The sequence below is a fragment of the Cygnus olor genome, chromosome 13, assembly GCF_009769625.2.
Source record: "Cygnus olor isolate bCygOlo1 chromosome 13, bCygOlo1.pri.v2, whole genome shotgun sequence".
NCBI lineage: Eukaryota > Metazoa > Chordata > Aves > Anseriformes > Anatidae > Cygnus > Cygnus olor.
The window spans coordinates 14,928,630-14,950,198 of NC_049181.1; the positions used below are offsets into that span (position 1 = coordinate 14,928,630).

The window sequence follows — 21,569 nt, forward strand, 5'->3', positions numbered from 1 at the left end:
TAGAATTTTGAACTTTGGTCTTTCAAGTCCCAGTACTTTATTAAATCATGAAATCAAGTAAGAGTCATTGGGTCTGTTCCAGAATGTGATTTATAACAGTTCCTCAAACCACTCATTGCCTCTTACACATCCCTTCTTTAAGTAAGTCTAATTATTTTAAGAGTACTTTTTCCATAACTGTACTAAGTCTCCTTGAGCTCCTTGGCTAGGATATGAACAATATTAATTTTGGTTTTATATTCAGTAATTTTGGCTGTTACTTATCTGACACTTATTTTTATTTATTTTTTAATTCTGTAAAAAAAATATGGGCACGTGGTCCAGAAGACAATACAGTAAGCACTGCACAGTAAGTAGTAATAGCAGCATGCAACTCATCTCTATAAAACACCTAGCGGTATCTGAGACACTTTCAGATTTAATAGTTAATCTAAATAGCAGAGATATGATTTTATTTCATAAGAGTTATGCCTCCTACAAGATTACATTTGTGGGGAAAAAAACAGCTAGGTGTGCTTTCTGCTGTTGGGTGAATTCTCATCCTGGGAGAGGCACTTCATATTTCAAAAAAACCTCTGCAAATTTTTTAGAAAAATATTTTAGAAGCAATAAACCTAAGGAAACAAAAAAGTTGATGGCTGATGGATTGGATGCAGTGCTCAGGCTGTTGCAGTGTTCTTTAGGACTGGACCCACTGGGCCAAAGAACATCCAAAGTGCTAGCTTTCACAGTTGTGAGAGGAAATGTTAGAGAGCGAATGCTACCTAGGTGTATCTGTTGCACTCACAAGCAGTGTTGCTCAGTGTGTTTAAATGTTTTTTTTTTCAGTGCAACATATGCCTTCATTTTTTCCAGTTGAGTGCAGATGAAGTTTTCCCAGTTGATCGTGGCCTGGTGAAGGCCATACTTTCCTTTCCAGGCACAGAGTCCTGAGCATGGCTTCAGCACAGTAGTGTTATGACAAAAGGTTAGCCAAACCACCTGCCTGATTCCACTCTTTTACTCCTTTACTCTTTTGTTCGCCCTCTCTGGATGATATTCTGGCCTGATTTGACTGCTGATTTGATACTACAGTCGAGCAGATAGTGGCCGTGTACCATTCTGCCTCCAAACAAAAGGCTTGGGACCATTTCACGAAAGCTCAGCGTAAGAACATCAGCGTGTGGTGCAAACAAGCAGAGGTTGGTAATTTTCTATTGTTAGATTCTCCAGCGAGTCTCTTTCATGTCAGGATATTGATTTTATGTTTGCACAATGCTCGCATGGGTAATGACATCTTAATTCACAGTGTAAGATGGGAATTAGTCAGTCGTCTCTTGTGTTGCAGGTAATAAATTTGCTCGTTGTACTTGTGTTACTAGAAGCAATATATTAAGATCTGTATGCCAATTGAAGTTGTGCACAATAATAATATAGATCTGTTTTCTACTGTTTTTAATGTTAAAGCAAGAAGTATTTCTAGAGAGATGTTAAAGAAAACAAGTATCATCACTGAGATCAGCTTTTTTCACATTTTTCTTGAAAGATTTGAGAGATTGAAATGATTGCGGCTGGACAGTCTTGAAAACTTGAGGCAAGATGTTCTCATATTCATATATTTATCTCATGCAGCAACATTGTTAGTGAAAAAAGGATTTGAAGATGGTGGCAAGGGTGGGGATGATGGAAGAAGGAATGTTACTCAAACTGCTGTTCCTGCAAGAGGAAGAATAGTCTTCAGTCCCTTGTCTGATCTTATTTGATTCAGATACAACATCAGAAAAAATAAACCTAAGATAAAGAAAGATTGTCTCTTTGCAAAGTGATGGTTTTGTCAGATATTTGTCCTGGAGTCTGAGATGAAATATGTGCTGCCTTCTGTCACCTGTGTAGTAGGGATGTCCTGTTGCTTGGCTGCACCTGGCAGTGGAGCACATCTTGATGCTTTGTGTCTGGCCTGAGGAAGGCTGGAGGAGATTGTTGTGCTCCTGGGAATGTGGAGGGCTTCCAAGAGGAACAGAAGAGCCTCATGGTAGGTTAGAGCTCTTCTTCCATAGAATCTCATTTTTGTGTTCCTTCCTAAGAAAGGCTAATGCTCGAAGTGGTAACAGAAGTATTGTCACATTGGGGTATGAATAGTTTTGAAAGAAAAAGCAAGAAGTTGTATTTTTCTTGCTCATTAACCTTTTTAAGTTGCATGAGGCTTGAATCAGTTTTTACTTCTGGCAATACACAGATGTCTTCTAAGCAGCAGGAAAAAGCAAACAACAACAAAACAAAAACCTGCTGTGAAAAGTACCTGCCTTTTAAAGTAACCCTGCTGTGTTTAGATAGTAATTTTTTATTCACCGTGAAAATTCTAGCAATTTAGAGATGTTGTCATTTATGTTTCAAAAATTTGGCAAAGCATATGCTTTCTCATCTCAGCATACCCTTAAGATGATTTACAGCCCAGTTGGTTTCCAGTGTTCCCCAAAGCCGTGCTGAGAAGAATATCAGTCTGAATGGGTAAGGTGGCATCCTTGGCTGAAGGACTTGAAAGGAGTTGGATGTTTAGCACTACTGTCTAAGTGTTCCCATGACAGATGTGTAAATAGGTGACAGTGTCTTGTCTCCATACACTGCTGAGTAGTCAGGTTTGGGTGAGAAATCCTAGTCTGCTTGATGGCTTTGGATTTTCTTCTTTCTTTGTTTTGGTTTCATTGCTTGGAAAGCAAAGGTTACTGACTGCTGGACCTCATTGTGTGACTTCTCAGAGCCCTGTGCAGTCATCAGTGGGTTTTATCATCTTGAGATGGGGATAGGAGAGGTAGTGGATGAAGAAGTGTTTGCCTGGTGCTGCCCAATAATTCTCTGGAAGACCAGATGTTTTAACTCCCAGTTATGGATCGGACTCAGTATTTCTAGCACAGGAGCTATGTGTGTCTGCATAGATCAGGTAGAACTGAAAGTCTGGAGACACTTCATGACACCCACCCCAGCAAAGGCTGTGGTTAAAGAGATGTGCATTCTGAAGTGTTTGTTTATTCACAGTAAAAAGAACTCAAATATATAAGCAGTAAAATAGCAAATAAAGAGGAAGGATAGCTTTTTAACCACAGCATCTTGTTCAGTTGCTCTTTCAGTGTGATGTTGAAATCCTGTTCTGCAGTATTGTGGTGTCTGTCGCAAAGGTCTCTCCTGGTGGAGCACCAAGCCAGAGAGCACATAAATTCTACTCAGATCCCAGGAGCATGCCAGGCTAGGCACGTAGCTTTCTGCAGGACACTTCTGCACCTTTCATGCACTTTGGAACTTATTGAATGTTGTAGAACAGAACTCATACATTGATTTCTTTCAGGCATTTGAAGGCTAGGCTGTACCAAAGTACTCTGTGTGGTAAGAGCACCCCAGTGCTATATAGTGTGTTCTGAGGGATATGGAAGGAGACTTCCATCATCACGTCTTTACTGATAATGTTCTGAACAGGGAAGAAGAAATGGCACAAAAATATTTTAAATATTTTTAAAATACTCCATTTTTTGTATTCAAAAGCTACAGTATTAAATGAGTTCACTGATTATGTTAGGTAGCTACAACTCTGCAAGAACACCATGCTTACCAACCATGACCTGTGATAGCTCCAGAGCTGTCTGTAGGTTATCACCGGATCTTCATGAAGTCCTAAACCTGTCTCAGACCTGTGTGGATCTGCCTGGCCTTGTTTCAGTGTAAAGCAAAACAGCTTTGCTTAAACCACCTCTGAAAACATTACTCTGTGTTTTTACTCTTACCTGTATTAAGATCACATCTTTTCTTTTAACTAAGCCTGTAATTATGAGCGTTTAAAGAGAAAGCTTTTATTCTCTGAAGGATGATAATTTCTGTGAAAGATGTGATTGTTTAATCTAGGGCATGGAAATGAAAGAAGTGGATCAGTGTATACTTTCATATAGGACAGATCTTGCAGGGTTGCTTTGGTGAAATGGTACTTAATCCAGCACTCTCAGGTGCAAGTGCAAAATGCTTGTGACATACATCATCCTTATTTTCTAGTGTAAGTCAAATTTAATATTTAATAAAATGGTGAACCGTTGATATTCCAATGTATATGTAACATTACCAACCAAAAAAGTGCATCAAGTATCTGATTAAACCTCCCTACACATATCCCATCTGCAAATGCATAAATAAATGATAGATCTGAGATAAGAACGTGATTTGTCTGCAAAGTAGAAACATGATAAAGTTTTCTACTTGGGTTCTGTTTATTTCTGTTAGGAACGTTCCTGTGACGACTTAGATTTGTCTTCCACACTACTCATGCGTTGTGGGTAGTACAGAATTAGTGACACAGTATCTTCTCTGCACATTCTACTTACAAGACTATAACACCATAGAAATTGTATACTAAAGGAGAATTGTTTGGGGTTGTGGACATATCCATCACCTTGCTGCTCTTCACTCATCATCACGTGGGATGTTGGAGAATAAATTATGATAATTTTCAATAAGGTCGAGCAATCATTTATTTATTTATTTATGTGGATAGAGATCAGGAAATTCATAACAATGAGACTGATCAGTGGAAAATATCACAGCCTTTATTTGCTTGGAGGTTAAGCAGCAGCAACTGCGTAACAATTCCTTGGTTATTAAAAGGAGTGTATTAAAGAATGTAGCTTACTGTGAACAGACTAAGTTTTTGCTGGAGAGAGGCTCTTTAAAAGAAAGTGCACTTAACCAGCCTGTGTTTGAGCAATGAGATTGGACTTGATTCTTCTCCTCTGCTTGGCACCAGGGAAACCACAGTTGCACTGCTCTGTCTGGCTTTGCCCCCTCTCTTGTCTCCACCACCCGTATGACAAAGATGACAGTGAATCAGAGGGAGCTCAGCAGATACCTGCCAGGATGTTAAGAGAGCTGGACTTTTGTAACCTGGAGAAGAAGCTGAAGGGCCCCCACCAGCAGCTTTCCACTATTTAAAGTGGAATGGCCTGAAGCTGCAACAGTGGGCAGTTCAGGATGGATATCAGGAGAAAGTTCTTCACCCAGAGGTGGTCGGGCACTGGGACAGGCTCCCCAGGGAAGTAAGTGGTCCCGGCACCGAGCCTGCTGGAGTTCATGAAGCATTTGGACAATGCTCTCAGACATAGGGTCTGGTTTTTGGGTGGTCCTTTGGGGACCTAGGAGTTGGACTTGATGATCCTATGGGTCCCTTTCAACTCGGATGTTCTGTGATTCTATAAAGGCCCCACGAAGAGGGCAGGGATGGTCTCAGAGGCGCACAGCATGAGGGTGAGAGGCAATGGGCACATGTCACAACGGTTGTTGTGGCACGTTTGGTTTAAGGCCAAGTTCTCTTCCTGAAAACCAGTGCAGCTCTGGAGAAGAGCCCAAAGAGATAGCTGGGTTTTGCTCATCTGCAAAGATGGGGATTTTGCTGAGTTTTGGGTAAGGTCCTGGGCAGCTTGGTCTGGGGTTGCAGGGAGCACTTCTTTGAACATGGCAGGGATTAACTTAGACACTTTAGGGGGGGGATCGCTTACAGCATAAATCTTCCTGTGATTCTGTGTTTTTCTGATGTATTGAGTTTGTAGTAAGAAACTTAGAAAACAAGTTTATTCCAAAAAAGCCAGAAGTCATCTTTCACCATAAAGATCTTTTAACATCAAATGTAAACTTGATCTAGGCAAAGTTGACAAGTTGGTGGTAACTGTTTATCCAGAAGTCATTTGTGACTGTGGGGTAGGTATGTGCAGGCCGTCTTTCAGCATAGCTGCAACCTGAGAAAAATCTGAATATCTGTAGAGTTGGATAATATCCAACTTTGGTAAAAAAAAAACAAACAAACAAACAAAAAAACAGGTGATTGATCCTCTACAATGACAGTTTTCCTGGGAATTTTGCATCTGTGAACCTTCCCATGAGACTGCACTTCTGAGACTTTCTTTCCCAATCCCACTTAGTCAATCCTTTCTTAGCAGATGTAAAGGAGGAGCTCATGGTTTTTTTTTATACCAAAAAAGATAGTTGGAGAGTCTTGATTCAGGTTATGCCTCTTCTTTGAGCCCTAGCACTTCTGTTTTCTTTTCTGCTTGCCTGAAATTGCTTACCGTGACTGGGGTGGGAGCGCTCTCTCCATTTGGAGTGGTCTTTTGTTCCAAGGTAAGTTCTCCCAGTGCGAAGAGGCAGTGAGACCAGTGGTGAGGCCTCTTACGGAGACACTTGCTACTAGGCTCAGCTTTCTTTCCCTTATCAGGGTCTTTTCTTAAAGGAAGGTGGACCCCTAATATGCATCTTATTGCTACAGCTTTTGTTGGAATTTAATCCTGTGGGTGATAGCATCAGAGGAAAGCCTGGAGGACAGCTCGGGGAATGGGTGTGTACTGGGGAGTCACTGGGCTGGGGCCAGGGTTTTATCTTTGCTGCTATGTCAGTGGTGATGTAAGATGGCTTTGCAGGTGGGTCCTGTAGCTGAGGGTAGCTCATTAAGAAGCCATGGCAGCTTGAGACTTGGTGAAACATTACAGTACGGTAACTACCAGCTGCCTTCTGTCCTTGTTTTGGAAGGGCTTTGTTCAAGTATTTGTCCTCTGGTGCTTTTCCCTCCTCCATGCAGGGCTCCCCCTCAGACACAGAGCAGCCATGGCCTGCTTGGTCAGGGCCCTGGTAAACCCTGGCATGTCCAAGCTAAGCTTGGCCCCTCTGTGTGTTGTGCTCGCTGCAGGCTCCTCCAGCTTCAAGGTCACTTTAGGATTTTAGCTATTGGGCAGAGTTGGTTAAAAACAGAAGGAAAATTTTTCTACAATTTTCAACCCCATTTTATGCCTGGTCCCCAGGGCAGGCAGCAGGTGTTTTGGAACTGCAGCCAGCCCTGTCCCTCATGCCTTGGTCTGCCTTGTTCTTACCCTCTTCCCATTGCAGTCTCCAAGGTATCCACACACCCAAACTGAAAGCACGCTCATTTTGCCTTTTGGCTGAGCTTGGTTGAGGTGTGTTTGGTGCTAGCAAGCAGAGTTTTTGAAAGCTTCAGGCCGTTAGAGTAAAATCTGCAAAGAACTGGACATTGATTTTATTTCATAAGTAGGTCTTCTGTGTCTTTTCTCCTACAGCTGTTCCTGGGGTGTATAATCTGAGTGAAGTTTGGGTAAACTGACATCAGGTAGGGAGACTTGGCCAGCTGTGCTAGCCTCTAGTGAGTATTTTTGGCACCTCTGTCTTCTCGAATACTGGCCATCACTTTCTGAATATCTCTTGTGCTGCCCTTGTGCAGGGGGGTAGGTCTGGGCTAAATATTTCCTTGTGTTGCAAACGGGGCAGTCTGTGCAGAGTTCTCTCCAGCCTGAGTAGAGGACAGAGCTGAGGGATGGGTGAGGTTGGCTGGCTCTGCTTGGACAAGGTGAAAGGCATGGAAAGGACACGTGAGCAGGAGCTGGGGTCACTCAGAGGGCAGCGTCTCAGTTCCTTTCTGATCCCTAAGGTGGAACAAGGCTGCGACAGAGGAGAGAGGATCTCAGCAACTGCAGGGGGAGTCACTGTGGTGCAGGCTGAGCCCTGGAAGTGGGCACAGATGCAAAAGGGAGAGAAGCTTCAAAGCTCACCAGGGTTGATATGAGTTAGGAGGTGGCTGGGCAGTGTCTGGCCTCTGTCTGTGTACTTGCAATTCCATCTTCTATTTGGCACGATCTCCATCTCAGGTAGGTTTTGTTGTAGTAGCCATGGGGCTGTGTGGAGCAGGCACGCAGCACAGAGGAACGGAGTGAGGCAGCGCTATGGATCACAGCTATGATCACACTGCAGCAGGGCAACATAGGTGCACGGCAAGGTTCATGGTACCGGGCACCATGTAGGCCAGTGCTTAGGAAGGTACAGAGTACGTTGTATGGCAGGAGAAAGAAATGCTGGGGAGATGTGTCAGGTTGCAGCACACACTGTGTATGTCAGGAGGGGACGTCATTAGTAGAGGTGCTGAGCAGGAGAGCATGGTGTAGAAGTCCAGCAGAGAAGAGGAAGGGAAGAATGGCGCTGGGAAGTATGAGAGTGGCATGACAACTGGGTGTGTAGGGCAAGGGGGACAGCACTGATGGTTCGTGGTGGCAGGGAGTTCCTGATCTAGACACATGCTGTGAGCAAGAAGGCACAAGGCGAAGTGAGCCAGTGGAGGTTATGAAGTTTGGCAGCACTAGTTGCAGGAGAGTTGTACAGATGTCAAGCAGGGCGTGTGGGGAACAAGGTTCACCAAGAAAGAACCCTGCAGACAAGGCTAGTTGCCTGCTCTGGGGTGAAGACTAGAAGGAAGATGGAGGAATCAGTAATGCCAGTAGTGCTGACAGATTGACTCGTTCTAGATTTAGTAGTCTGTGCCAAAAATTTCTATCATTTCCCTTTTCTTGTATCATGGAGTTGCAGTTTGCAGACTTAGATTTCAGCATTTCTTTATCCATCCAGTTGGTTCCTTATAATCTGTATTGAAAAAAACTCTGCTTTCTGAACCTTAGGAAATTCGTAACATTCATAATGATGAACTAATGGGTATTCGAAGAGAGGAGGAAATGGAAATGTCTGATGAAGAAATAGAAGATCCATCAGAGATGAAAGAAACAGAAGAATCAGGTAAAATCACTTTTTGCAGCTCATACATAAAATACACGTCTCTTCAATGGAGTCTTCTATAAACCCCACTCAGATCTGACTGTTTATCTGCTGCTGAGGTTTAAAATTTTGCATACAGTCTCTCTAATATGTGTTCTGCCTTGTATTAACCTCGTTAAACTTTTGTGTATTCATGCAAATTCTGAAGGACAAAGAAAAGGTCATAACACTGTGACAGTGCCAGGGCTTCAGAAGAAACTGTAAGAAACCTGCTATAGACAAGTGTGGTATTGATGGATTTCAATACTTAAGCAGTGGGTTTTATAGCTATTTATGTTGGTATCAGATGCTTTACCTTAGCTATTACTGCTGTTCTTCCAAACCCCTGATGTCTTTTTGAATTTGCTGGTAGACATCCTGTTGCAGCAAATCTTACAATCATAGATATAAAACATAAAATGCTCTTCCTTTTGCATTTGAAGGTTGTGTTATGAGAGAGAGCAGAGGGCTGTTTCTCCCAACCAGCTGTTACTTTACATTCATTTATCGTGGCTCCATTTGATGCCTGGCTTCTCATTCATTCCTTTCACGTAGATTTTGCATGATCGTAATGCTCGAAATACCTGTCACTTCTTGTTTCTTGTCATATCCTACTTAATTGAGGTGAAGCAGCAAGGTAATGGCTGCAGTTATGTACATGAAATATTACAGTATTTGATATTTTCTACTAAGGAGTTGTTCTTTGTCCAGAGCAGCTTCTTTTCTAAAGAGACATCAGGAACAGAGATAAATTTATTTTGTTTATTTGGGTTTGTAACTGGTAGCTGTGAGCCACAGAGCTGTCTACACACTGTGGGGAGAGCACTTGGTGACTTCTTGTCCCCAACTCTGCCTTATTCTCCAGCACTGGTGTCACAGGTGGAAGCCCTAAAAGAAGAAAATGACAGTCTGCGCTGGCAGCTGGATGCCTACCGGAATGAGGTGGAACTGCTAAAGCAGGAGCATGGCAAAGCAAGCAGGGATGAAGACACAACCAAAGAACAGCAGCTGAAACTTCTCCAGCAGGCTCTGCAGGGAATGCAGCAGGTGGGCCTAGGTTTTTCCATAGCTGTGGCCTTGCTAGAAAGGCAAAGGGGCTGTGGTACAGAGCATGGGCACAAACAAAGGCATTTTGTTAATTTCAGTGGTAAATGAGAGCAACTTTCTGTCATTTCTGGTATTGCGAAAAAAAAATAATCGCAAAACAGTGATTGGATATGAGCTGATAACAGCTGCATGGAAACAATCCATAGTTACGGATTCCTCATGTGCTGTTTACTTGACCACACTGTGACTTCCGAAATACTGAGTCTGTGCCTACCTTCTTTGTAACCCTGTAAGATCCTGGTTGCAAGCATGAACAACAAAGGGCGAAACCCAAAGCTTGCTTTACTAGCATTTCTAAAGTTTATTGGACTTTCATTCTCACAGAAAATGTAGGACATGTGTTGTTCTTTGGTATTTTCCTTAGCTAAATATCAAGTGTTTTGGGTCCCTGTACACCTTAACAGTATTGTCTTATGTATTAAGCCAGACAGATAACCAAAACATAGAGTTCAGCTAATAGTTCAGCTAAGCACTTTATTAAAATTAGAACTTGAAGAGATATTGTGAAGGTTGTGATTGTTTACTGGATGAACCTGTGGTAGGAACTAATTGCATTGGCATTTGTAATATTGGAGGTGGCAGGAGAAGCTTTCTTTGGTCACTGTCAGCTATCCGTGTGTGAGGAAATGGCAGGAGCTGCAGGACATAATAGATTTTCCGTTGTGCAGGTGTCAGGGAGTTAAGGCTTCTCTACGTACCACTGCCAGGATAAGTAATCTTTCTGGAAGAGCACTCTGGAGGATCTACCCTGAGGAAAAAAGATGTTTGTAAATATTAGCAAATAGTGGTGGTTTTTTTTTTTTTTTTTTGTAGATGAGAGAGAAGAAATATTGAAGTATTTTTCTGAGCTTGAAAGAAAGGATTAACTGAAATACATATGTCTGTATCCTGGTTTGACCCTGGAAAGCTGCTAACCATAACTTAGCCATATTAGTGTTTAATCTTCTCTCATCCTGGTGACATGATCTTGCCCATTTCTGAAAGGCCCAGTGGTGGTAGCAGTTTTCTGAGAATCATTTTCTTCTGGCTCTGATGGGGAATCAATCATATTTTTTCCTCTGGTGCCCCTGTCAGATTCTTGGTTTGTTCACTAAGGTCTTTGTACTCATGTGTGTTCAATACAGACGCATTCAAGACTACAAGTTTGTTCTCAGAGCAGACCATTACATCCACAACCACAGCCTGGTTTTCCTTGATAGGAAAATCATTCTACTCACCTCTGAGATGCGGTTTGTGATTCTACAAACCATGATTCACTACACCATCTTTCTTCTTAGCTTTGCTAGTCAAGGGAGTGCACAATGTGTTGTGGTATCTGCTGCAAGCGTCCTGCACTGTTGGACTGATGTCGAGTGTGGGAGCACTCATTACATTTTTCTGCTATGCTGAATTGTGCAAATAATAGCACAAATGTTCTTATCTAGTATCTGTTACAGAATATTTTCTTATATTGCAAGACATCTTTGTTTTAGCATGGGTCTAGAGATCTAGGAAGAATTTAAGGTGACTTCCCGGGTCACTTGCTTCTGTGCTGCTCGTTCACATATATTGTGCCTATAGCCAGCCATACAGTGAACGAGGCTGAGAGAGAAGAAGGTCTAGCTTTAACAGGGATCAGGCCATCAGTCTAGTGCACAGCACATGCTTTATTTTGGGGACAGGAAAGGTTTCATGATGATGGAATTACTACCCCCTGTTTACAAAGTCATGCTTTTTGTGTATGCTAATAAGCAAAGAAATTGCTTGAGTATAGAAAAGATTTCTTCTTTTTGTATACCTAACCTTTTAATTGTTACGAACATGATCTGTCAGGTCTTCATGGAAGAGTGTTTATTCGTTTTATATTCTTTAAATAGTAGGGGGTGAAAGGCTATGAACTGTGTTTAACTTTTCTCTTCCAGCATCTTTTGAAAGTACAAGATGAATACAAAAAGAGAGAAGCTGAACTAGAAAAAGTGAGAGAAGACAAACTAAAGATAGAAACATTGCTAGAAACCCTTAAGGAGCAGGTATGTGACTTGCCAGTCCCTCCTTATTCTCAGTAGTAAATGCAGTCCTTGGATTTCATGGTCTATGGCACGTGCAGGGAAGAACAGAGTGTAGGAGATGCCTAGACCTGGCTTAGAAGCAGTCTTTAGAAAGCTGGAAAAACTATCTGCTTAATTGGAGGTTGCATATTAGTAGTGAACTTGCTGATCGCTTCATATAATAGTGAGAGAATCAACAGAAACAACTATATAAACAAAAGACTAACCTTCATTTTATAGTGCACAGTGGTATTGTAGCTGAAATGTATTTTTATGCAAACTAAATTTTAAAAGATAAGAAAAAAGTCAATTATCAAACATCAATATTAGAGACATGTTTTGATCTGAACTTCATAAAACACCAATGAATTTAAAGTTTTTGTCAGTGTTATAATATTCTTATACTTGCTGGATTTATTCTGAACATAAATGCATACTGTTTATTCTCAGGTATGATCCATTCTGTATTTTGTTTGTGGACCCACATGTGAATCTAAGCTTTCTTGATCCTCTCCTCCATAGCATGGTCTCAATTATATGTGTACCTACAGAATAGATGAGAAACGTTACAAAGCACTTCTCATTGAGGACCATAGAGCCAAGTGCTAGGTCCTTCCTCTGAATTTCTATCTTTTGCCCCACCATTTGGTGACATGAGCTAAGGAATATAATAAATACTTGTCTTTCCATTAATTAAAACAGAGTTTGAATACCAGTAATCTTCAGTGCAGGAGCTTTGGTGGCTTTTTGTATCAAAGAACAAAAATAACAGACCATCATCAGTAATCTTTCCTTTTCTTAAACTATGTATAGCAAAGCATAGCTGATGAAGAGGACAAGGAGAGAGATGCTATTGATGGCCAAGGGAATGTAAGTCTAAGTTTATTTTCTGCTGCTTTAGTCAGAGTATTTTACTGAGGGAAGTAGTGACACCTCATTGTAAATTGAGCAATCGTTTAGCATTTGATTTCTTCTGAAGTGTACAAGCATAGTACATATGGACTGTCTATGTATGTACAAATGAAACACATTAAACTATCCGTAGCAGCTTCTGGATGGAAGAGCAGTAGGTATTTCCAATGCTGTGGTATAGACATGGGCTTTTGTGTGCAAGGTAATTTTTTGCACTGTCTTTTCAACTGGTCTTCCAAAATGCCTGTTGGATTTCCAAGAGAAAGGAGGCCATGCATTTTCAGTATGACATTACTGGCTGAATTACAGTTCCTGTATGAATCTGAAGCTAGCTTTGTTTCCACAAAGTGCACACCATTACTTTCTCCTGCAGAAGCAAATTATAGCCTGCTTAGGCCAGGACTGTGCAGTTTCAGTCCTGTGTAATTCACAATTGCACTAGAGTAAGAAGCTAATCAAACCCGAGGAGCCATTTAATTCTATCTTTGTTAATGGGTCATGTCCAGTTCATTTTACTAGTGACTGAAGGCTATTTCCAATTATAGCTGCCCGTATCTCTCAGACCACTGGAATTCAGGCTATAACTTAGGAATAAAATAAAGTTATGCTTTTAGTGCAAAAACCAAGTATTTGCTTCATGTGTAGTCTTACATTTATTTGGGGGATAATAAATTATGCAAAATTCTGTTTGATTTCAGTACCACAAACTCAAGTCAAGGACAGCCTGATCCCAAATCCTTTGCATCCAATAGGCGCTTGCTTAATCATACTGCCACTGTTAAGGCATTTAAAAAATGAACATCTGTGTCTCAATTAGTCACTGCAAGACTTCCTTTCTAGTCTTTTTGTTTGACTGGTTGAGTGGTTTGTTTGTTTTTGTTTTTAAGGCTCTTGCAGAGTAGACATACCAGTGAACCAGGGACAATAAAGTGCATGTTATGGCGTCTTACTTTACTTCATGGGCTTTAATCTAGTTTGGTAGTTCAGACACGCAGTTTCCAAAAGCAAAATGAACATCACTGTGTTTTGTTGGAAGCATTTTGCAGAATAAACAACAGATAAAGCAATGCAATGACTCACAGAAACAGGAAGACAAAAATACAAACTCCGTCAAGTCTTACTGAGCTGCTGTAAGTGTGTGTAAGAGTGACTGCTGTGCTGTCAGTGTTTGAAATGGGTCCTCTGTGTTTTGTTTTTTTCTGCAGGAGAGCAGTATGTCCAGAGTTTGTGCATGCAGTCAGGAGAAGGAAGGTCCAGTTGAGAAGACACTGAACAATAGTCCTGTGAAATCTGAACGAGAAGCTCTGTTAGTTGGTAAGGCCTTTTGATGGACTTGGTGACAATGTTAGAGACCTGGACTGAATGGGAGTTGCTTCAAATGGCCTCACAGCTTCCACTGGCCATCTTTTGTTCCTTGGGTTATGCCAGTAGAGGTGGGAGTCCTCAAAGCCTTTAGTCTTGGTGATGGTCAGGGTTTCATTGACCATTCATTGACTTGTTGCATTGCTCACACGGAAATCTTGTGCCATGCACTTTTCAGTCAAAACCACACACATGCAAAGTGGCCTTGGGTGTAGTGACAGTCCAGTTCTGCACATACAGGAATGCAACTTGCTCTTCAGAGAAGCGTCACTGGAGGTAACTTACATAGGAGGGTCTGTCTTAATTCGAACACAGCTAAATCCACTTGTGAACCCACACAGCAATGAGGCACACCAAAAGGTCAGGCATAGTGTGCCATGGAGTACAAGCAGATAAACTCTTCTAACTTTAGAAGCCATAGCCAGAGAGGAAAAAAAAAGATAGAGAAAGGTGGCAGAGAGGGAAGGGATGGATTTAGGGAGATGAGAAATGTGCCTGTGTTTTCAAGTGATGCTCAGCTACAAAGGGATTGGTGAACTCTAGTTTACAGCATAGGCGTATCTGTTATACTTTTTATTTCCTTTCTCCTTGCTTAGTCCAAGTGATATTGAAAAATAACCTAACACTGCATGCTACAAATTTTCAACCAAAAGCCAGTAGCTGAAAAAAATTTTGAAGCATTAAGTGGGAGGAACAGAAATTCTCTTCTTGATGGGACAAGGTAGTTTCTTTCTTGTCACTCAGTCTAGTTCTCTTTGGCCGTTCCTCCACATATGATTTGAGAACAACAATAAATCATTTACTGCTATTCAGATGGGTCTGTTTGTGCTAGATCACGGTCTGGTGTCTGCAGAGAAAAAAGGGGACTTTCAGGGAAAGATCACAGGCACTAGCTTTTACTTCAGATGATGGTCAGAACTACAAGTTAGTATTTTGGATTTTACAGTTCTGCCTGTGAGCTAGAAAAGAGTCTCTGTGGGACAGGTTACAAACTTGTGTTGCTCTGTTTAACTGAGTGCTGCAAGACTTGTGAGATGGGGCACATATATCACTGCTTGCTCTCTCCATTTGCCTTCTGTCTTTTCCTGCTCCTTGAAGTGATACATCTGGAGCACAGCTTTCCCTCTCCTTTAGCCTTGAATCCCCACATTTATGATAACCTCTTGCTGAATTTTGACGAGGATCATCATGGGGCATGTTACCATTACTCAACAGGTATTGAGAGCAGTGAGGTCTGTTTTAAGTGCTAACCAATTGCATCAATTAGCTGTTGTTTCCTTTGCAGCCTCCAAACTTCACTGTATTTAAAACCAAAAATGCCTGATAAGATCCCTATGTTCTGTGCTAGCAGTGGCAGAGAGCTGGGCTTCCTAACTGACTCTTCTCATGAGAATGATGTTTGTGGTGTTCCTTTCTCCAGGAATAATTTCAACATTTCTTCATGTGCACCCATTTGGAGCAAGCATAGAGTACATCTGTTCCTACCTGCAGCGCCTGGACAGCAAAGTAGGTGTACCAATATCTCCATTTCCCTGAGCAAGCCTAGGCAGTACGTTTGTGTTCTGAGTGTGTAATTTCCTCCCTGGGAATGATGCTGGTTGGGGGTGAGGACTGTAAGAGCTTGTGTCTATCACCTGGAATAATTTGATGGAAGAGGACAAGGGTAGGGGTGAACTTTCTTCATAGCTTCTGGCTTAACCCTTACACTGCTTAATGTTAACCTAAATACGGAGCTGAAGGTGATGTTCTTATCGCTAATGTTTGCGTGTGATCCTGCTCATAAATCAAGAAAACCCTTTGACACTAAGTGTATTTTGCAACAGTGAATTCCATGTTTAAAATCTGCATCTGAAATGTATTTTTGTTTATTCTGTTTAAGTTTACTGTTAAATTACCTTTGTTTCCCTTATCCTTACGACTGCCAAGTTAAGAGAAAATAACTTGCCCCTTTCATACTGTTTATTGTACTGCTTTGCCACTGTATATATTCTATCTAAACTGAACAGACTTAATGTCTTTGTGTCTCTGTGCAAAGTTTTTCCATATTTCTGATCATGTGGATCTTCATCGACCCTTTTCTGTCTCTGCTTTGACAGTAGAAGTGAAGTCATTTTTAGGAGGATGCTGTGCCTTAAACTATGAGAGCATAAGGATTGAACCACAACCCCTGGTACAGAGGTCTGTGCTAAGTGGAGGGATCAAGTTCTTGGCGCAGGGCTCAAAGGACAGTAACAAGAAGAGCACTTGTGCATTTTCCTTAGTACAAGGAGAAACTGCTGTTTCCTGCACTATTTATGTATATTGCTGGCTTCAGACTTCTTATCAGAGTAAATGGGGAGGGACTGACCTCCCCATTAGGGGGGTTGACCTCATGGCGGCCTGCAGCTCCCTCACGAGGAGAGCGGAGGGGCAGGTGCTGAGCTCTGCTCTCTGGGGACAGCGACAGGACCCGAGGGAACGGCATGGAGCTGGGACAGGGGAGGGTCAGGCTGGGTGTTAGGGAAAGGTTCTGCACCCAGAGGTGGTCGGGCACTGGGACAGCTGCCCAGGGCAGTGGTCATGGCACCAAGCCTGCCGGAGTTCAAGAAGTGTTTGGACAATGCTCTCAGACATAGGGTCTGATTTTGGGGTGGCCCTTTGGGGACCCAGGAGTTGGACTTCATGATCCTTGTGGGTCCCTTCCTGCTCAGGATATTCTGTTACTGTGTAAAAGCTTTTGAAGGTTCAAGCAAATTGCATCTTGCTATTGTACTATACTTACATACTTTGATTATCTTCCTTAAAGTGCTCCATGAACAGGATACTTACCATCATGGGAATCATCTCTTGTGCCTGGAACTTTCTCGGGCTGCTTTTGTTTATATCTTAGTGCTTAATTTTCCCCATTCTAAGAAAGTGATCAGGCTCACTGGCCTGCACTTTCCCAGGCTCGCTCCATCCCTTTAATGGTATACATAATAGTTCATCTTTTCGTGCAAGTTCTGAATTTGTCTAAGAGGCAAACAGCTACCTTTGTTTTTCTTTGGAGCTCCTAAAGGAATGCTGCCATGTATTTCATCAGGCTTCTGACATTTCCTGTTTGTGATTTAAAGTGTAGTAAAGTGCTTCACTTCATTGGAAATTTCTGCGTAGCAGAATTTCTGCTTGGCTTAGCAGAAAACTACAGTGAAGAGCGCGTCCTTTAATCTCTGCAATGCTATCAGTCCTCTTTATTGTTTGGTGACACTTGGGTAACCTGCTAACTTCAACAGGATTTTTGTGTGTGTGATCTCTTAAAAGAAGGTCTTCCCATTTCTTCTTCAGGTTACATCTTAATGTTCTTGTCTTCATTATTGTGAGAGCTAGGTATTAGTTGTGGTTTTTGTTTTTAAAGTCTACCTGTTTTTGGCTTGAGGTCGGGCAGGGGTAGAGAGAGAGCACCTCCCCACTTCTGGGCAGCACCTATTTTTTTGAAGCTGCCAGCAGGGAATAAAGGAATATCTTTCCCCTATTCACTGCCTGTCAGTCTCACCAAGTAAGTCAGCAGGTTAGCAGACAGTGCAGAAGTTAAAATCAAGGGCACTTTGGAGCCCTGAAATAATCCCAACAGAACTTCTCCAATACTACTGTGAGCACTGCACGTGCTGAGTAATATAGATGATGGTTCTCTTGGGGTGTCTATCTGCTCCATGTTTTAGGTTGAACAACTTCTTTACCAAACCCATCGCCAGCCTGAGCTTGTGCCTTTTCTTTGTCTTAAAACTTTAAAACTGTCATTTCTACCTGATTGGAAAACAGAATGATGACAAAAGTACACCTGCCAAACACAAACCCATCTTGCAAAGCAGGTGCTCTTGATCTTTATCACGTCAAAGCGTTTTCATGCACTTGCACACTAATGAAGCCTTAAAAGTGAATATACATTCTGCTACTTTGTTTTCTCAGTGGCAAATGGTAACCTGCCCTCTTGAAAGTAAAGAACTTTTCTGCCCAGCTGAGTCCTACCTAAAAACTGTGATTCTTGCTGACATGCAGTGAAAACGAGTGAATAAAAAGAACAACGTAATGCTTCTTTGAGAGGGTCAGAGTCAAACATGACTTTGAAGGATGGTAGGAGAAATGACTCAAGATTATCTACTGGACAATCCGGTTATGCATTGTATTAGACAGCATGCAGTGGGATCAGACTTGACATTACAGAATAGTCACACTGAAACCAGTGTCAGAGGTGGAAACGAAGCAGCAGCAGGAAACATTGCTGAGGTGTGTGGTCTGTACACACCAAGCTTGAAGCACAGCCCCTGAAAACTGACAGTACTGCAGCAGTAGGACTAAAAACTATGCAAACTCTAAAGGGAATTAAAACCAAAACGAGTTACTGTGGTAGATCAGCAGAAGATGTAAAAAAAGATGTCACATTCCCTGCAGTCTTGGAAAATACCCACATTTTCATCCAAAAATGTATGCTAATGTTTTACCTATCCAGCAGGTGGATGAGGTTATTGTGCAGAGGTAGCTCTGAACATGTGTCAGAGCAGTCCCAAACACACAAGAGAAGCAAACTTGAATTGTTATTAATACAACAAATACATTTTTAATGGTTCTGCTGCAGTAAGAAAACAGTTGCAGGCAATTGAACATAAGGTGGACACAGCCTTTGCAGTTTTTATATGTCCTGAAACTTGCAGCATCTTAGAGTTTGTTTTTTTTTTTTTCCACTTGCTGCACTTTAATTGTATCTAGTAAATGCCAGAACAGTCAAATTTATGGCCTGCTTATGTGTCATTGTGATGTGTGACTAGGCAAAGATGCTAGCAGCTAGGTGCACTGCTTCAACCCCATGAAAACACTATGGAGGCTTAAGTTTGGGCTTTTATAGGAGGCAGCATTGACAAAACTCTTAAATTTGCCACACTGGTTCTAGAGGCTTTAAGAGCTTTATGAGAAAACCGTGTAACATACCCTCCTACCACTCGCAGTGTTAGAAACATTTAAAAAGCTTCCTCAGATAGTGCTTCCTGAAGAAAGCTGCCAAGAGGCTCCTTGAAAGGTGGGTAGTGTCACATCCCTGGAGCTGTACCAGAGAGAGCTCTGCTCTGCTTGGGAATTGGATGGGTCATTCTCTACCATTGGTCACTACTTGAAATAAGACAAGCTGAAATAAGACTTGCTCAAGCAAGCCTGACTACATATTTAGGTTACCTATCTGCACCAGTGTAACCTCTAGATAATAACTCCATATGAGTAGCTCCGGACCTGTTAGGGACATGATAGCTACATTGTGCGTGAATGTTTGTGACTGTTCAGAATGAGAATCAAAAGTCTCCGTAAGTTCCCAGTGTCCCCGATTTCTGTATGCACTAGCTGAGAACTCTATTCTCAAAGCAGTGGCAGTAGTATTTACTGTTCAGTTACATAAATGCTTGGGAGTTTTTAATCCATTATCTTGCATTCAGCAGTGAAAAAAATAGGACGTTCTTTTTACCCTTTATTTATTTTTAGCATTATAGCTGCAGCCATCTCACCCTGAAGTGTGACAGTAGCACAACTCATGCCATCCCAAAGTTATCACCATTAATATTTGGACAAGAGACCTAGGGAAATCCTAGATTTATTTTAGCGATTAAATGTGCTTGAGTTTGAATGTAAGCAGTCATTACAGGGCTTCTGTAACCAAAAGAATCTTCTTTTTTTAGTGAAGTTTTCCTTTTGTTTTCACAGATTTGCACCACCGAAGTGGAGGTTCTCATGACCAGACTTCAAACTACGTTCAAACAGGAGCTGAGTGGGGTTGGGGCCAGTTTAGAGAAAAAATGGAAGTTTTGTGGTTTTGATGGGTTGAAAATGACTTGAGCTTCAGTTGAACTGACTTAACACTGAAAACAACAGCAGGATGTGTGTGTCAAGAAAACTTAGGATGCCTCTTACCTCTGTTTATGACGATTATCTTGCACGCATGGGATAATATGTAAGTGAAATTTTAAGTCCAGAGTAGCTCCAGAAGAAACCTGAAGTGCTGGAGCTTCTTTGATCAGTTATTTTGTTAAGAAGCAAAGTGCTGTTTGATACACTTTGTGTACAAAGTTCGTCTGATATTTTTAAGCCCATTGTGTTGACCATATGTTTTGCCAATGTTGTATGTGTTTTGTGTGCCTAAATCTCTCATCCTGTACCTTCTTTTTACTGGTAGGAACAGCCATAGACTGTCCACTGAAGCACCAACAAAAAATAATTTTCTGGTTTCCAGAACCACCCAGAGGGAAAAAATGACATTTTTTTAGACATTTATATGACAAAAAAAATGAGGTATGTTTAAACAGAAGATGACTTGGTTCAGAGTCTCTATGAGCCTAACAGTCAGATCTTTTTCATGCTCTTTTCTCTACTGAAGATTTAACTGTTAAGCTAATTTGAAGGCAGTGTCACTAGGAGTGCGATTGTGGTGGTTTCTCTGAGGGTTTGTGCATTGCAGAACCAGTCTGCGAATAATTTTCAATGTAGGAGGTGTATTTAATTTTCTACTGATCTGGGTAGAACAAAGGGCCTATGTCAGACCTGTATTTTTCTAACAGCTTACCATCAAATTTCTCCATCCAGTTCATTTTTGAGATTGAGCTTCAGAAAGTGCTATAAAACAGCACAGACTTCTCTCCTCCTGAATCTTCCCCAAGGCTGTACCTTATATTCTCAGTAAACATCAGGCTCCCCAGCCCTCTACAGAAGGTTGGTAAGATATAGGGTAAAATGCTTTAAAAAAAAGAATCTAAAACCAACCAAACAAACCATATTCTGTCATCAGAGAGAGCTCTGGCAGTGGATGCCTCCTGGAGCTTTAGAACCTAGTGAGAGATCTGTATGTAGCTCATTTTGGCACAGGCAGCAGAAATGGATGGAACAAACCTTTCTGTTGGAACCAGGCTTCCCATGGGTGTTGGGGGGGAACTACCTGCTCACTTTTGTTCCTGACACTGAAGGACTGCTACACTGGAAGCATATGAAAACCCTTTTTAATAATTCTGAATATTTCTGTCACTACAGGTAAACATTGTATTTTTAAGGAATAAACATTTTTAATGTTCAAATCTTGGCCTTGTTGCTTTTTTTTTTCCTCACCCAACTTGCATTGTCTGCTATAGGAAAGGGAGCGCTCCATCATTAAAATGAAAGGTTTGAGAGAGTAGACATTGGCCCATGAACTCTTCTCAGTGACGCTGCCATGTGCAAAGCATGTGTGACATTCGTGCAAGAAAACATTAAGTAAATTTTAAGAACACTCAGAAAGATAGCAGCCAGCAATTGAATAGCAGTAAACTGCTACAAAATGCTCCCTGCTTACTCTCTGGGCTTTTGTGATTTATTGAACAATTACTGAATTCAAGGTCTGTGACCTCCTTCCCTCTTCCTCAGAGCAGATAGAGTTTGCTAATTATGTCAGTGTTTGGGGCAGACATTAAAAGAAACAATGTGTGTTTAAGGGAAGCTGAGGACACGCATGGGCTATGGCCATGTTGTGCAAGTATGGTTCTTAGAATAGAATCATAAAATATACAGAGTTGGAAGGGACCCACAAGGATCACCAACTCCAACTCT

General features: G+C 41.6%; 1 protein-coding gene across 4 annotated transcripts in view; it reads left to right on the forward strand.

Annotated features, from left to right (window-relative positions):
* Positions 1–21,059, forward strand: part of ENOX2 (ecto-NOX disulfide-thiol exchanger 2) — a 50,592-nt gene extending 29,533 nt beyond the window's left edge. For all 4 annotated transcript variants that reach the window (XM_040572295.1, XM_040572297.1, XM_040572296.1 and 1 more), the window contains 8 exons: positions 1,075–1,181; positions 8,460–8,574; positions 9,458–9,639; positions 11,601–11,708; positions 12,540–12,596; positions 13,844–13,952; positions 15,421–15,506; positions 19,701–21,059. In XM_040572295.1, coding sequence (XP_040428229.1) covers positions 1,075–1,181; positions 8,460–8,574; positions 9,458–9,639; positions 11,601–11,708; positions 12,540–12,596; positions 13,844–13,952; positions 15,421–15,506; positions 19,701–19,832 — 896 coding nt within the window. In that variant the 3' untranslated portion in view covers positions 19,833–21,059. The remainder of the gene's footprint in view (positions 1–1,074; positions 1,182–8,459; positions 8,575–9,457; positions 9,640–11,600; positions 11,709–12,539; positions 12,597–13,843; positions 13,953–15,420; positions 15,507–19,700) is intronic.
* Positions 21,060–21,569: the final 510 nt, after the last annotated feature.